This window comes from Macaca thibetana, chromosome 5, assembly GCF_024542745.1.
Source record: "Macaca thibetana thibetana isolate TM-01 chromosome 5, ASM2454274v1, whole genome shotgun sequence".
Lineage (NCBI taxonomy): Eukaryota > Metazoa > Chordata > Mammalia > Primates > Cercopithecidae > Macaca > Macaca thibetana.
In genome coordinates, this window is record NC_065582.1 from 178,900,527 (window position 1) to 178,917,616 (window position 17,090).

Consider the following 17,090-nt stretch of genomic DNA (forward strand, 5'->3'; position numbering starts at 1 on the left):
GGCAAGAGCAGCCGCAGGTTTGCAATGTGCAGGGCCTTCTGCCTTGCCGGTGGAAGACGGCTGAAGAAGAGGCTGCACAGCAGAGGCAGGGAATCGGCGATCACTATGTGGCAAGCCTGACCCTGTCCCTGCCCTCAAAGCACTTCCAATCCAGTGGGGGAGGCAGACACATAAACTCGATATTATGCTGCAGTGTTCAAGCCCAAAGAGAGACCCACGGTGCTGACGAAGCCTCCAGGACAGAAGTGACGATTGCACACTGAAGATCTGGGAAGGCCTCATGGAGGCAGTGTCTGAGCTCGGCTTTTGGGGAGGAGCAGGATTCTGTTATGTGTTTAAAACGCAAGGTCATTCTGGGCTGACTAATGTGTGCATAGAGTCTGGACTCCATCTTATTATTATAATAATAATAATAATGATAATGATAGTCGGCCTGGCTCATGCCTGTAATCCCAGCACTTTGGGAGGCTGAGGTGGGTGGCTCACCTGAGGTCAGGAGTTCGAGACCACCCTGGTCAACATGGTAAAACCCTGTCTCTACTAAAAATACAAAAATTAGCTGGGTGTGGTGGTGCACGCCTGTAATCTCAGCTACTCAAAAGGCTGGGGCAGGAGAACCGCTCAAAGCTGGGAGGCAGAGGTTGCAGTGAGCCGAGATCGTGCCTCTGCCCTCCAGCCTGGGCAACAGAGGGAGAATTCATCTCAAAATAATAACAATAATAATAATAATAATGATGGTTTAAGCAATATGAAACTACTGTTTTTGAGGGAAAGAGTAGTATAATATTGGCAATTTCCTAGGGTTCGATCTACAACAGTTTACTGAGTTCTTACGATATATCTTTCCAAGGGCTTTCCATGTATTGATTCATTGCATCTTTACAAAATACCAAGGAGATAAGTGTTATTATTATTATTCCATCATACAGATGAAGCAACAGAAGCTCAGAGAGGTGAAGTGATGTGCCCAAGGCCACACAGCTAATAGGAGGCTGCTGCAAGATTTGAACTCAGGCCATATGGCTCTCAAGCCTGCATGAACCCCCACCACAGTAACAGCTGAACCCTGGGATGCAGTGTTGGATGTTCAGTGGGTGAGTGATAGGATGAGGCTGACATTACAGAGGGCTAAACATTTCCTCATTCACTAAAGATTTGTCAGCCTTTTCAGGACATGTTTGTATACTCTTAAGCTCTCTTCTCTTTTCGCTAACCTCAACCATACAGTAATAGAATTATGTGACATGTGACAAATTTAGTTACTGCCCTTCAAAACTCCATGCCTCATTTTCCTTGTAGATCACGAATCTCCTGGTGTCATTACTTAACAAGTTTGTTTTCAGCATGGGAAGCTCTTCACAAAAACCAGCCCAGATATGTGGCTTGCGGTCTGTTTTTGCCCAAGGCAAGGAGCTGTGTTCCCAGATGCTCATGATGACTGGACAGAACCAAGACTGCAGTGAAAATGTAGTGCTGGGAACCAGGGGCAGGTGCCGTGCGCCTTCCAGAGAAAGAGCCTGATGGCCCCTGTCTCTGGCTAACTACTCACCCAACAATTGCTTCTGAAGGCCTCCCGCGGGCCAGGTACCATGCAAAGCATGGGGAAAAAGTTTAAATTGACATTCTGCCATCTTGCTGCAAAGAAACGGAAGTCCCCTATGGACTTGAAATGATTTCCAACAGAGGAAATCATTTCAAGTCCATAGCATTTCCAGTCCAGTGGGATTCTGTGTTTGTGGTGATGACTTTGACGAAAGCTGAAGAACACTTGACAAACTTGGAACCATAAGGGTATTGAGATGCGTTTTTGGTTTATCCGTTCATGCAACATGTTACTTCACCTACTTCCTCAGAAGCTTTGCTACAGGTTTCTGGCCAGTATCCCGAGAGCAGACACTGGAGAGTTTGTTCTCACACTGAGCTCCAGATTGGAACTTTGAGGGAGGGAGGAGGGGACTGTTCCTTTCCCCCTAACCCCGCCCCATCCGGGCCACGCACCATCTGGCCACATAACGATCAGAGGGTCAGAGGGAACCAGGCGCCCTGGGTTGGGAGCCCAGCCTAGCCCAGCCGCTTATGAGCTGGGTGAAATTTGCCCCCTCTGTGCCTCATCTTTTCTCACAGGTAAAGTGGAGCTGATGCTGATATCTGTTTGGTGAGCCCTTTGTGGGACTGGATGAGCCAATGCCGGCGCAGTAAGATTTGGGTGTGTTTTCTGTTTCGCTGCTGTTGCCATCACTGTTGTCATTATCCTCTTCTCATCTCCTCTCTACCTCCTCATACTTCATGCTCCAGCGATGTTGCTTGCCATGCCTCCAAATGCCTCATGGGCACTCACCCTCCCATCTCTTTGCAAGTGTTCCCTTCACCTAAGATGTTTTCTTCTTTTTCTTCTCTTTCTTTCTCTTTCTTTCTTTTTTTCTCTCTCCTTCCTTCCTTTCTTTCTCTTTCTTTCCTTCCTTCCTTCCTTTCTTTCTCCTTCCTTCCCTTCCCTCCCTCCCTCCCTCCCTCCCTCCCTCCCTCCCTCCCTCCCTCCCTCCCTCCCTCCCTCCCTCCCTCCCTCCCTCCCCCCTCCCTTCCTTCCTTCCTTCCTTCCTTCCTTCCTTCCTTCCTTCCTTCCTTCCTTCCTCTCTCTCTCTCTCTTTCTCTCTTTCTTTCTTAGATGGAGTCTCGCTCTGTTCCCCAGGCTGGAGTGCAGTGACACAATCTTGGCTCACTACAACATTGGCCTCCAGGGTTCAAGCAATTCTCCTGCCTCAGCCTCCCGAGTAGCTGAGACTACAGGCATGCACCACCATGCCCAGCTCATTTTTGTATTTTTAGTAGAGATGGGGTTTCACCATGTTGGCCAGCTAGTCTCAAACTCCTGACCTCAAGTGATCCGCCCACCTCGGCCCCTTGAAGTGCTGGGATTATAGGCGTGAGCCACTGCGCCCAGGCTGCCTAGAATATCTTCTACCCACTGCCGATAAGGTAGATCAAAATTAAAAATCAGAGGTAATTAACCTTGGAATGATCAAAGCTTTGTTATTATTCCTAGATAAGAAGTCATTTAAAATGAAATTTACCAGTCAGAAAAAAAAAGTTTAAGGTCAATAACAATAGCTATCATTTTTTTTGATTCCAGGCACTATAATAAATACTTCATATGCATGATTTCACTGAATTGTCCCAACAAGCCTGCGAGGTAAATATTATTGTCTCTTTCATCTTTTAGATAAAATGAATTAATGTAATCATGGAGGCAGGAAAGAAGCCATAGGGATAAAAGAAGGGAGAAAAAATACAATCGGCTGAAATAAAATAAGAGCAGTTTTCCTTCTGAGTAACGGCTGCTTTCTTTTTTTTTTCTGTGAGCACCTCTGATGTGCCAGGCACACACTCAGCTCTGCCTGCCTGATTTCTCCTCCTAACAGTAACAGACAGGCAGCCGCATTTCACAGCTGAGAGTTACGTGCAGGCAGAGGAAGTACTTGCCCAACGTCACAGGGAACTAAAAAGGGGTAGGACTGGGACTTGAGCTCAGATCTGCCAGACCCCAAAGCTCATAAGTAAAATAAGTGTTCTCTGGGAAGACAGAGGGGAGTGCTGCTCTGGCAATGACTGATTAGGATCTTCAGGACCAAACCTGCAGTAAGCGCAACTAGAAAAGCTCGGGGAACTGTAGCAAAACATTTGTCTGGAGCCATCTGAGAGCTACCAAGGATATGAGGACTTGTGGGACCAAACTTGAAAACAGAAGAGAAGCCAAGAAAAGCGAGCAGGACACTTGAGGACGTATTTCCCCTCGAGGTGAAGGCAGGGTCTGTGCAGGAAAGAGCCAACTGAGAAGGTGAAAAGCTAAGGAGAGCTCTGAGCGGCCTCTTGGGTCCGACAGGGGAAAGGGCTCTGAAATACTTGACAGGCTTTTATGCCCTAGGAGTGAGCGTGAACCAGAAACGCAGCAGACCTCCTGAGCACTGGAACTCCTCGTTGACTCAGCCCTGATGTGAGGAAGATGATCTGCCCTGACCAGAACAAAGGAAGTCCTCTGTGGATGGAGAGACTGTCAGGCCTCAAATTGTATCGTCAATGTTTCATACATGATGTCCAGCATCCACTAAAAGTCACCAGACAGCTGGGAGTGGTGGCTCACGTCTGTAATCCCAGCACTTTGGGAGGCCAAGGTGGGCAGATCAGGAGGTCAGGAGTTCAAGACCAGCCTGGCCAACAGAGTGAAACTCCGTCTCTACTAAAAATACAAAAATTAGCTGGGCGTGGTGTTGGGCACCCGTAATCCCAGATACTTGGGAGGCTGAGGCAGGAGAATTGCTTGAAACCAGGAGGCAGAGGCTGCAGTGAGCCAAGATCATGCCACTGTACTCCAGCCTGGGCAACAGAGCAAGACTCCTCAAACAAACAAACAAACAAAAACAAAAGTCACCAGACCTAGGACACATGATTTGACCAGAAACAAACATTAAAATTAGACCATAGAGACTGAGGGTGAAACCTGGGGAGCTGTTGGGGAGTGGGTTGTGTTCTATTTCTTGACTTGGTGCTACCTTTCCAGGTGCATATCGCTTGGATAATTTGCTAAGCTGTAAATGTGTTGTACTTTCAATAACAAAGTTCATTTACGAAATGAGGTGACAGGTGCCTTCTCACCTTCAGAGAATCCAGTTGGGCTGTCTGTGCTGGCCACTCCGGCTTGGGAACAGGGCAGGACTCTGAAGACCATGAGCTTTGCAGGACACTGTCCATTTCAGGATTCAAGAGATATGTCTGAGCTGGAAGGGAAAATTCTCAGTCAAGCCTCCACCCAGGAACCAAGGTGAAAAGTCTACAAGTGTCTGGGCCCTGCCATAACCTTCTTCACTCTCTAGCCATGCCCAGATCATTCCTAGATCCCATGCCCTGGGGCAGAGGCCCTCTCAGATGCCTTTGAGCTCTCCAAGCACGTCACCCACACGCCTCTGATGGTGCTCTCATGATCTTGGAACATCCCAGAAAACTGCCTGCCTGCCTCGCCTTCCCCTACCTGGCTGCAAGCTCATTCCATGCAGGGACCACAGCCTTCGCAAGCCGGCTTAGCTTCGTAAGCCCAGAAACACCTATGTGGGATCTGGCACGTGGTGGCCCTCCAGACATGTCCAGTGAAAAAATAACCCAATCGGTCTAGTACATGTCCTTCTTTGAAAGGGGATGAAGCTGAGCCAGAGAGGGGAGGAGACTTGCCTGGGGCCACAGAGAGAAAATTAGTGACAGAAGCAGACCAGCTAGGATCTGTGCCTCTCCAACTGTGAGAACAGGTGCCAAGTCAGGGTGTAGGGACAGAAGGCCAAGGTAGAGAAGGACAGGCCCATCCTGAGGCGTCAAAGACTGAGAACAGTTTTCTCTGCTTGTGTACTGACATCATGCTATGTGCCAGGGGCCAGACACTCCAGAGGAAGGTCATGTTTTCCTCCTGTTAAAGAGTGTATGGCTCAGAGAGGTTAATGAACTCATCTAAGACCACACAGCTGGCAAGAATAGAATCTAGAAATAAGAACCACTAGATGAACAGATCTCAATAGCAGCTCGGTCTTAAAGGTAACACCATCCAGATGTTCTACATGTTTTTATCAAGCACCTGATCCAAACACAACACTAAACAAATCCTTGGGACCCCCATTCCACCCCCACGCTGAGGGTAGTAAGCTGCGCTTAAACAAGACCCAACCAAATACCACCTGTTTCCCCAAAACTATTGAAATAAAAAAAAGTAAAAGAAGGCCCAGGAAAATTCTGTCTGGTCAGGTAGTGGCTTAATTTTCTTTTTAATAATAAAAATAGGCCAGGCGCAGTGGCTCACACCTGTAATCCCAGCACTTTGGGAGGCCGAGGCAGGCAGATCACATGAGGTCAGGAGTTCCAGACCAGCCTGGCCAACATGGAGAAACCCTGTCTCTACAAAAACACAAAAATTAGCCAGGCATGACAGTGGGTGCCTGTAATCTCAGCTACTGGGGAGGCTGAGGTGGGAGAATTGCTTCAACCAAGGAGGTGGAGGTTGCAGTGAGCCGAGATCACGGCATTGCAATCCAGCGTGGGTGACAGAGCGAGACTCCATCTCAAAAATAAATAAATAAATGAATAATAAAACAGAACCAAAAAAAAAAAGCACTCATGTTACCATCTCTGAGTAACCATGGCTAGTACTTTAGTTGCTGTCCTAGCCTAAGTTGCAGATCAGACCCAGACGTGCACATAGAATCATAGTTATAATTATACGAAACATTCCATATCCTAACAGCTTTTTTTTTCTTTTTTTGAGATGGAATTCCACTCTTTGACCAGGCTGGAGTGCAGTGGCATTATCTCAGCTCACCTACAACCTCCTCCTCCCGGGTTCCAGCAATTCTCCTGCCTCAGCCTCCCGAGTAGCTGGGACTACAGGCGCCCACCACCACGCCTGGCTAATTTTTGTATTTTTAGTAAAGACGAGTTCTCACCATGTTGGCCAGGATGGTGTCAATCTCTTGACCTTGTGATCTGCCCTCCTCGGCCTCCCAAAGTGCTGGGATTACAGGCACGAGCCACCATGCCTGGCCCGTATCCTAACAGTTTTAAACTTAGTAGAACATGGTAATTCCCATGCTGTTGCATGGCGTTTTTCAGTACCATTTTAATGACTATGTTGTAACTCACTGATTATATGGGCTCGTTAACAATATTGAGGGTTTCCCCCAGTTTTTCACTATTGTAGATGCACTGGCAGGAACATACAGAATTATCTATCTAGGATGAGTTTCCAGGAGTGAAACTCTAGCGCTGAGGAATTTGAACGTTTGTATTTTTCCAGTGTGTTCTCATTGTGAAATAAGAAGACAACGCCACACAGGAAAGGAGGAGGGAGAAGTGGGTCCCATTCCTTTTAGTAGCATGAACATGACAGTGGGCATCTCCCCCCTGGCCCACCAGTCACAGCGTCCTGCTGGCCTGGACTTTTTCTGAGTACACACGCTTTTCCTGATCAAAAATCACACTGACCTCTTAGAGCTGCCGTCATCTCAGACTTTATGTCCAGGTGGTGGCTTGTCTGCAAGAAAAAACATCTTGGCAGTTATTCCGTGTGGCACTGGAGGGACAGCCTTGCACAGAGGACGGCAACTGGGCCAAGCAGGGCCATCACCCCTCCCCGAAAAAACTGCATTCTGTGTAGGACCAGCCCTGCCTGTGTGCGTGAAGGCCTCCCTCCTCTTCTCTCCAGGATGCTCGGAGGAGAACAGGAATTGGTTTTGTTCTCAGGAAACACGGGCACAGAGAAATGATTCCATTTCCTTTTCTCAAATTAAATCTCCAAATGGAGAGAGTAATAAAAGTGCTTTAGAAATCGCTATTAAAAAACATTTTAATGAGGACATCCGGCGCTCTGATGTCTCCCCTGGGGCCCCTGATTCAATCACCCGGGAATTCAGGTCGGGCTTGGGTCTGAGTGCACCACCGCACAGACCAGTGTCCTCCTGGTTCCGCACTGCACGGGGCGGGTGAGAAGTGAGATGGCAACGATCACTCAACCGATTGGCCCATGGCCCCCAGGTGGTTGAGCAAGAACAACGGCTGCATCTTCAAGGCAGGTGAGAGTTGTTTCCAGACCGGCAGCCTGGATCTCGCTTCCTCCTGGGTGTTTCCGAGGGGGCAGGGGCCTGTGTGCAGTGCTGCTGCGATAACTGTCTTCCCTGTCTCCACTTCCTACACCCTGGTCACACTCTTCCTCCAGGTGTAGGAGGCCATCTCCATGTCTGGAAGGGCCCTGCCCTCTCTTTCGGTCTCTGGTGAACTTCTACATAGATGTCAAGGCCCAAGTCAAATGTTGCCTCCTCTGAGAAGTCTTCCCTGACTCCACCTGGCAGAGTTCAGCCACTTGCCTCTCACACAGCCCCTCCTGTGCTGCAGCCGCACCTGGGCTCTGTGAGGGTCTCCTCTAACCTGAATTGACTGGTGCAGGGCCTAATACTCAGGGACATGGGTAATGGCTCAGCCGTCTTCTGGTAGTGACTGGATCACACCAGCACCCCTGGGAGCCTTCGGTACCAGGCACAATGCCTGCTCCTGAACGGTGCTCTTAGAGCACTTTGCTGTCGCCCCTATCAACACTGCTGTGGCTTCAGGCATCATGGACTCTCCCACCCCCGTGCCTGTGCCCAAGCAGGTCTCGCAGCCTTGAGACCTTCACTCCATCCTTCCAGCTGTTAAATCCTGCTTTCTGTCCTTCAAGGCCTGGCCTGAGTGCTTCCTCCTCCTGGAGTCTGTCTCTCTCTCCTCTCTGCTTATTTCCAGCGCTTTGAATGAATGCCTTTTATTGCCCCTGGGCTTAGAGTCAGGTGTCCCCTCATTAGATAGAGGCTCCTTCAATGAGAGACTGAGGTTCTGTTTGCCTTCGTAGAGGATACACTGGCAGAGCAGCCTCAGGTGCACTCAACTGACTTCTGGGTGGCCCTGCATTCAGTATGTGATTGGGGTGCAAGGACCCTTGTCTGCTTCCAGCTCCTCAACTACCGCATGGGCCTGGAGTGGCTGGAGAGGGGCTGTGTGAGAGGCAGAGCTGGGCTTTCTCAGACTGAGTCCTGGCTCTGCCACTCACTGATTCCGTGATCCTGGTCAAGTCAGTTGAGTTCTCTGAGCCTCACCCTCTCCATCTGCGGAACGGAAATACAGGACCAATATGTTCTTTGTAGGAGTCCACCAGAATGAGATGAGAAGGAACGTCCACTAAATGCCAGTGACACAGAGTAAGGGACAGATGAAGACTTGTGCTACACTCTCCCGAGCCCTGCCTCTCTCCCCACGCAGACTTTTAGGGGAATGTTCTAAGTTTCATAAAGGCAGGAGTTAAAGAGAAAATAATTGCCTGGATCCTTGGAGGCCCAGGCTTGGGGATTTGCAGATTTAATGAATTGGGGGAGTTCAGGGTTTTGAGGGACAATTCTTCAATCATCTGAGTATGACTGCCCCTTTTTTAGACCAGATTCCATTTCCAAAGGCCCGCAACTAGATCTCGTTGACAAATACCCAGAGGAAAGCAGGAGGTGGCAGGGGGAGGAAACAGCAGGGCGAGAGGAGGTAAAATTAGCATCTTCCTTACTAGGTCACCTACCTCTTTGCCCCGACCGGATGACTCTCCCCTGCTAGTGTGCCCAAGGCCCCTGGCTGCTCCCAGGGGAGCAAAACTGAGGGTTTGCTTAGAGGTGCCCCAAAAGCTGTTGGGTGCCTGTGTGTGACAGGTGCGGTGCCAGGCATCTGACATGGGGTCTTATTCAAACCTCACAGAGCCCCATGGGAGGACAGCAGCCTCCACCCGGCCGAAGACGACAGGTGGCTTAGGCAGGTGAAGGGCAAGTGCCAAGTTCATGAGATGGGTAATTATTGAGAATGAAGGTGTCATCATCTGCTGGTGAATCTCCGTGCCCAGAGAGAGGACAGGAAACCACCCCTAGGAGCACAGGAAGCTCGGGAGTCCTCTGTTCTCTGATGGGAACTTCCATCTGTAGATTGGACCTCAGGGTCAGACCCTAGGGGAGGGCAGGAGAGCCAGCTGCCATCGTAGCCAGTGCTGTGACCCAGGTGAGCCCCGGCACCCCTCTTCTCCTCTCCTTTGGTACCCGGGCCTCTGCCTCCAAGGTCTCAGGGACAGGGTAACCGAGTATAGACAGCAAAGGTGTCTCATTTCACGCTTGTGAATATCAACAGACTAGGTCCAGGCAAAACACAGGAAAAATAAAAGGCCCCCTGGGGCTAGGGGTCGGTGGGGGGATAGGAGAGGAAGCAAAGCAGGCCCAGCAAGGTGCCCTGAGCCCTGCTCACTCAAGGCGTCCAGGGGACAAGGTGGAATTAAGAACTCCAGAGAGGTTTTAGGAATCTGAGAACAGCTGGAGCCTGCCTTCCCTGAGGGCCCATCTCCAGCTAACATCAGGGAGGTGGCAAGACCCGTGTTCCCAGCAGAAGGAAGAGTGACTTTTGCCATGGCCAGCCTGACCTCGTGGGATTCCCTCCATCTCCAGAACAGGCGCCTGAGCTGGAGAGAATCAGCACAGCAGGAGGAAGGAAGCCAGGGCGGATACAAGGGTGACCCATGGATGCTAGTGACCCGGACGGTACAACAGCAGATGCCAGCACAGACGGCGGCGCCAGCTCCCATGGCCCCCCAGCCCATCGCCACATGCCTGTGGAAAGGGCACTGGGGCTGAACCGACTGAGGCTCAATTTCCACCACCCACCCAAACCAGGGCAAGCAAAGAAAATGGAAATACAAAGATTCAGTCACATGCAGGGAGGGGAGGTGGTCACCGACGGCTGCCTGCATGGGCACCAGGCCACGCCACCTCCTCCTGAAAGGGTAGAGCTTAGTGGCCCCCGCCCGAGGCCCAGCCCCCACCCCCTCAACAGCCCTGGGACGTGCTGAGGCTCAGGGTCCCCTGTGGACCCTTGCAGCAGGATGCTGGGAAGGTGGAGTAAGCAGATCCAGGGAGAGCGTGCAAGTTGGAGGGCAGCGTGCCTTGGCTGGATAAATGAAGGCAGCCTGTCCAATTGGGACCCTAGCCCAGCCCATGCCCCCGTCCCAAAGGTAGGGGCCAGAGAATGGGAGCGTCTCAGGACACTGTGGGCACCAGGAGCCCAGGACCCTCCAGGGGTGTTCCTGGAAGGTACATCAACCCTCCACTGCCTGGCTGGAGTTCCCAGGACCTGTCCCTTGCTGCTCTGGCACTTCCCACCTCCAGCCCATCAGAGTCTCCTCAGCCATCCTGGCAGTCCTCCTGGGCTCTTATCCAGAGCCCAAAGGCCTCCATCGGGAATTCCATCTGTGTCCTCTGAATCGACAGTTACTGTCCATCAAGCAAGCAGCACTGGATCCGCTTCCTGCCTGGCTACCAGTAGGAGGAGCCGCCAACGCCACTCCCACCCTGCTCTCCACTAAGAACTGAGATGCAGACACCCCGCCCGGGCACAGGTGCCTGTGACCTCCCATCCAGCCCAGCCTCTCCCCACTCCTCCCCATGGCTTCCCATCAGCCCAGCCTCCCCCCACTCCTCCCCTGGGGATCACTCTGCAGCCTGGAGTTCTCTGAATTTCTGAAACACATCATACTTTTTTTTCACTTTCAAAAGGTCTGTCAGGGATACCCTGGTCCATGCAAGCATGTCCGGGCCCAGAAGCACATCCTTATAGGAGATGAATGAATCCGTCCGATGACATTATTATAATAACTCTCCCTGCTCTCATTCTGGGCACTCAAGTGACAGATGAGGAAATGAATGAAGAAATTTGATTTTCCAGATAATTCTACTATAAGGAGAGAATATGCTGACAAGTTTTCAGTCATCCATCAGATACTTCAACCTGCGTAATAGTTCTATTTCTCATAGGAAACTTAAAAATTAATGTTCCAGTGTATACATCATTCTCTGTGAGTTTGGTCATTGTAAGTCAGTCTATCCAACCCCAGTGAACATTTCAATTCTAGCTCCATGGCCTATGAGAGTGGGGAGCAGCCCTTGAAAGGTGGGCCACTGCTATGATGTCCCCTCAGCAGACAGACAGCTGGCCTTCCAGGGTGACACCAGCTGCATTTGCTATTTGATACTTTCACAACCTGGAACTCTGCTTTCGATTTTTTTTTTTTTTTTTTTTTTTGACAGAATCTTGCTCTGTCACCAGGCTGGAGTGCAGTGGTGTGATCTCAGCTCACTGAAACCTCCACTTCCCGGGTTCAAGAGATTCTCCTGCCTCAGCCTCCTGAGTAGCTGGGACTACAGACATGCACCACCACACCTGGCTCATTTTTGTATTTTTAGGAGAGACGGGGTTTCACCATGTTGGCCAGGATGGTCTCGATCTCCTGACCTTGTGATCCGCCTGCCTCGGCCTCCCAAAGTGCTGGGATTACAGGCGTGAGCCACCGTACCCAGCCTGCTTTCAGTTTTATCTCACTTAACCCCCAGATATCAGGTCTGTAGTGGATCTCAAGGACTATGAAGGCACTTTGACAAAATTCTGCTCTCTTTTCTCACCCCTATTCTAGTTCTGAAGGAGTCTTGTACCCCTTGGGCAAAGAGAAGAGCAAGAGACTGGGAGCTTGGGGCTCTGGATTCAAGTTCTGCCTATGGACCGAGTCAACAAATGGCCCTGAACATGCCTCTTGGCCTCCAGGCCTCCATCTCTGCTGTGCAATGATTTGGACCAGAAGGGACCTCTGAAGGCTGTGAGGGAAAGGAAGGGTCAGAGGAGGTTGGCCTTGCAGAGACCAGGCTGGGCAGAGCTGCAGAGGGAGACTCAGACCTGGTGCCGAGGGACTGAGAGCAAGTCCCATAGGCAGAGCCTGGAGGGACTGTGGAAAACAGCCCTGGCTGTGTTTACCGTGGGAGCTGTGTCTCGCCCGCGTACATAAGGAGCGGAGATGGTCTGGCACGGGCGTTGCTGGCTTGTCCCTAGGAACGGGGCTGCATGTATGTGTGTGGGCAGGCGTGGCTGGGCACCCATGGGTGCCGACTGCAGTCAGGAGAGCTGGCATTCATCTCCACTTGCACTGCCTGTGTTACCCGGAGCACATCTCCTAACCTCTCTGGCCTCAATTTCCTCTTCTGTTGACCACCGGAAGAGGAGATTCTCATTCATTTGGTTCATTATTTCATTCATTCAACAAACATTCTTCCAGGTTTGTGGCAGATTCTCAGAGCCAGGCACTGGGAAGACAAAGATGGCTATGGAGCGGCTCTGGGCCCACCGGAGAGCAGCCCGCAAACTCCTGCAACAGCCGGGAGAGCTCCCTGTCATGCCCCGTCATGCGCAGCCACGTGCAATGGAGCACAGGGGAGGCTGTGGCTAACTCTCTGGTCTGCAGGGCTCAGAGCAGGCTGCCTGGGCAAGGTCATACCTGTACCTTGAAGGATGGACAGGAGGTCCTGGGGTGACTGAAGCAACCCGCCAGAGGAAGTGGCCGGTGCACAGGTCCCGGCACAAAAGATCCATCTTGTGACACATGCAGTGAAGCTTGTATGATGCTAAATTACAATCACGGTTTGCATCTGTGCACTGCACCATTTCCTGAGCACTGTAAAGGGTAAGTATTGCCAGATGCACCTTCCCATGACCACCCAGGGCGTGGGCACGGGCACAGAGGAAAAGCCGTGTCCGTGGATGGAGACAGGGAGGAAAGGAGGGGCTGTTCGGGCCAGGCAGGGGCATGCAAGGGACGTGTCCACATCCCATAGGAAGCAGAGACAGGGTCGTCTCTGGGACTCTACCTCTGGGACTCCCGGAGCCAGGAAGGTGGCCGCGTACTCAGCCAGTGCCACGTCGTTGAGCATGTTCTGTGCCAGCTCAGAGAGCGGGAGGTTCCCCAGCCCGTGTCTGTGCAGCTCCTGCAGCAGGTGGGTGATCAGGCGGTTCCTCTCCCGGCACTTCTGGACCAGGGAAGCTATCTTGGCCTGAAAGGGAGGGAGGCCGTGGATGCAGAGCTACCACCAGGGCTGTGTGGCTGAGCTGGGGGACTGGGGGCCGGAGGGTCAGCTGAGGCCCCTACTCCTCACCATCCCCAACTCACCATCCCCAACTCTCCTTCCGCTCAGCGGAGCAGGCTCCTCCCTGCAACGCCTCCTTGCACCCAGAAGCCAGGCTGCTTTCGGAGCAGACGGCCACACACACCCAGGGGCTCCCCACTGCCCTCCCCATGGTCTAGGCTCAAGGCAGCAGGGATCGAGAGCGTGGATTTGGGCCCCACCACGGACCAGCTGTGTGAGCAAGCTCCCCTCTGCACCTCGACTTGCCCATCTGTACAATGGGGGTTGTCACGGACACCAGGATAAAAGGAGATGGGGCAGGGAGGCACCTACCAAGTGTCATGTTTCTATCCTTATCTCACATTTAGATAGCACTTTATAAGGGATTGTGGTCTTCATTTAAAGAAACGCTCCGCAGCAAATGATGGCAATGAGAGGGAGGAGGAGGGAAGCCTTGCACTGCGGGAGCTTCACGGTCTGCTCTGCACCTTCCCAGCTACCACGTCTGCAGAGGCTCGGCAGGAATTATGACGATTTTCATTTTACAGGCGCCAACTCGAGGCTCAGACAGACACGGAAATGTGGGGTGGCAAATAACTTTAGGAACTGTGTAGCTCATGTTTCTGATTTGACGGCTGAGGAAACTGAGGCCCCAGAGGGAGGATGACTCTGCAGGTCAGTGGGAGTCCAGGGCATAACCGGGTTCTGCTGATGCCCAGCCCAGGGCACCTCCCTCTCCACTCTGCCCGGAGACCAGAAAGAAAGAGCAGAGCCCCCAGCTTCTCCCAGATCCAGGCCCATGTTCAAGATGAAATGTGTTACCTTAACCAAATTCTGTGTCCTGCTAGCAAAGAACATATTAAACCCAGTGGGCGAGTAATGACATTTCCTGGAGTTGATCTTAAACATAAATGTCTAGATATGTGGAGAAAACCTTTCTGAGAAAAACTGTACATCGGCTGGGTACAGTGGCTCACGCCTGTAATCCCAGCATTCTGGGAGGCCGAGAGGGGGTGGATCACGAGGTCAGGAGTTCAAGACCACCCTGGCCAACATGGCAAAACCCCATCTCTACTGAAAATACAAAAATTAACCGGGTATGGTGGTGCACGCCTGTAATCCCAGCTACCTGGGAGGCTGAGACAGGAGAATCACTTGAACCCGGGAGGCAGAGGTTGCAGTGAGCCGAGATCAAACTATTGTACTACAGCCTGGGTAACAGAGCGACACTCCATCTCAAAAAAAAAAAAAGTGCATCACAGTGTTTATATACAATTAATGATACAAAAGAGAGAGCGAGATAGAAAGGAAGGTGCTTGAGCACACAGTGCAGTGGTGACGATTTTATGAACCAAGGCGTCTCGCGCTTCACCTCCTAGGTCACCCCATCGAGTGGGAACAGCAGGAGGCAAACGTACAGACATCGTAGGCTCTCAAACACATGGGAAACACATCGAAGGAGAAGACACGGAAATGCCATGTGCAAGCAAGGGCTACTGCTTTCTGTCTCCTTCATTCTTTCCAGTTTTTTTGTTTCGTTTTGTTTTGAGTCAGGATCTCACTCTGTTGCCCAAGCTGGAGAACGTGACGTGATCTCGGCTCACTGCAGCCTTGACCTCCTGGGTTCAAGCAATCCTCCCACCTCCGCCCTCCCAAGTGTCTGGGACTACAGACGCACGCCACCACGCCCGGCTAATTTTTGTGTTTTCTGTAGAGATGGGGTTTCACCATGTTGCCCAGGCCAGTCTCAAACTTCTGAGCTCAAGCAATCCACCCGCCTCAGCCTCCCAAAGTGCTGGGATTACAGGTGTGAGCCATCGCGCCTGGCCCTATTCCAACTTTTATACAATAGAGGTGGATTACATGTCTAATAGGAAAAATACTAAGCTCCCTGTTTTGAAAGACGCATTTCATATTGATTTTATGGACATATTACCTTCAGGGGAGTCACCGCCAACTTTGCTTCATGTTGCTTTTTCTGAAGTTCTTCAAGCTGAAATGAAAGCAACATTTTTGACAACACTGCACTGTCATTTACCACTGTCCAGAGTTTCCCCAGGCAAGCCGGGCTCAGAGCAGCTGGCAGTTGCCTGCCCTCTTTACCCTCATGGGGACTCAGTGCTGGGAACAGGGGCCTTTCCCACCACCTGCCTGGCAGGATCACGGGAGGACAGATGTTCTGAATACTCAAGAATCAGCTCTGCCCAGCTACAGTGTCCGGGGCCAACTCCAAGCTCTCTTCTGAGTCTCCAAGCAGCCTGGCAGTTTTCCGGTCTTGTGGTAAATATACAAGTTCCTGAGCCAGACACCAGGGGTCCTTAATCCCGGCTCAGCCAGTCGCTGGAACTGAGATCTTGTGCAAGACACTCTTTCTGCCTCAGTCTTCTCATCTGTGAAGGGGGCTCACATGAGTGCACCCCCCGCTGGTGAGAACTGTAGTGAGGATTCAGTGAACCCATTCATGTAAAGTGCTTAGAACAAGCCCTGGCATCTGTCAGTGATCAATAAACTCATGTTACTATTAGGGGCAGATGAAAGCTGGACACAGATTCTTTGAGACTGCTCCCCGTGGAGGGGGTTCCTATCCTCTTCTCTCAGATCTGGGCTGGCCTGAGAAGCCTTGACTCACAGAATGCAGTGGAAGTGGCCCTGGGGCCTTTGTGGGTCCAGCCTTGAAGAGGAATGGCAGCTTCTACTTTGGGTCTCTTCTGTTTCTGAGCCAGGATTTAAGAATCCCAAGTGCCCACTGGGGAGACTGTGAGACATGACAGAAAAAGGGAAGACACCGGAGGGGGCTGCCTTCCGCCACCCTGCAGAGGGGCCAGGACGTGAGTGAGGCCGCCAGGGATCCCCCAGCCAAGCCTGGCATCCAGCTGGATACCACTGAGTCATGCCCACTGATCCCTTGGAGGGCAGAACAGCCTGGCCGAGTCCTGTCTGAATTCCTGAGCCATAAGATACAACAAAGCAGGTGTTGTGTGAGTTCTTCTCTCTCAGTCCCTTTGTAGTCAGTTAAAAAAATCAAATAAAAAGCCACAAGCCTCTTCCTCATCCCCAACCTCTTCTGACCAACATACCCATATGGGTCAGAATGTGTGTATATGAAATTATACTACGCAAAAGATCTTGCATCTTGCTTCATAATGAAATAATATGCAAGACTGTAAAAGAATGAGCTCAGTTTGTATGTGATACAAAAATTTTGGTGCTATTTTCATATTAGCACATAGAAACTGACCTCATTCTTTTAAAATCTTGCATATTATTTAATCACGAAGCCGAAACAAATTGATTTGACTTCAATTTGTTTATGGAAATTTATATTAGTTCTGTTTCTTTGTTTTACAAACAAGATTTCAGTGAACATTTCCATGTATCTGTTTTTGGCACACCATTCCTAATATATTCAAAAAGTAAAATTCCAGCTTTAAGCAGACTGTCTTATATTCAAAAGGCACTCAATCATATTTGCAGGCTTGGATTAAACCTTCTGTCTGCTTCAGTTTAGGAAATAACATAAATATGCCACAGTGAGAGAAGTATTGGGCATTTGCAATCAAAATGCGAACGAGA

The 17,090-nt window shown here is 50.9% G+C and overlaps 1 protein-coding gene across 1 annotated transcript in view; it reads right to left on the reverse strand.

Annotated features, from left to right (window-relative positions):
* Positions 1-17,090, reverse strand: part of C5H4orf50 (chromosome 5 C4orf50 homolog) — a 64,744-nt gene that overhangs the window by 3,336 nt on the left and 44,318 nt on the right. The window contains exons 9-12 of the mRNA XM_050792239.1: positions 15,454-15,510; positions 13,263-13,445; positions 7,012-7,060; positions 4,648-4,769 (exon numbers count right to left, since the gene is read on the reverse strand). Coding sequence (XP_050648196.1) covers positions 4,648-4,769; positions 7,012-7,060; positions 13,263-13,445; positions 15,454-15,510 — 411 coding nt within the window. The remainder of the gene's footprint in view (positions 1-4,647; positions 4,770-7,011; positions 7,061-13,262; positions 13,446-15,453; positions 15,511-17,090) is intronic.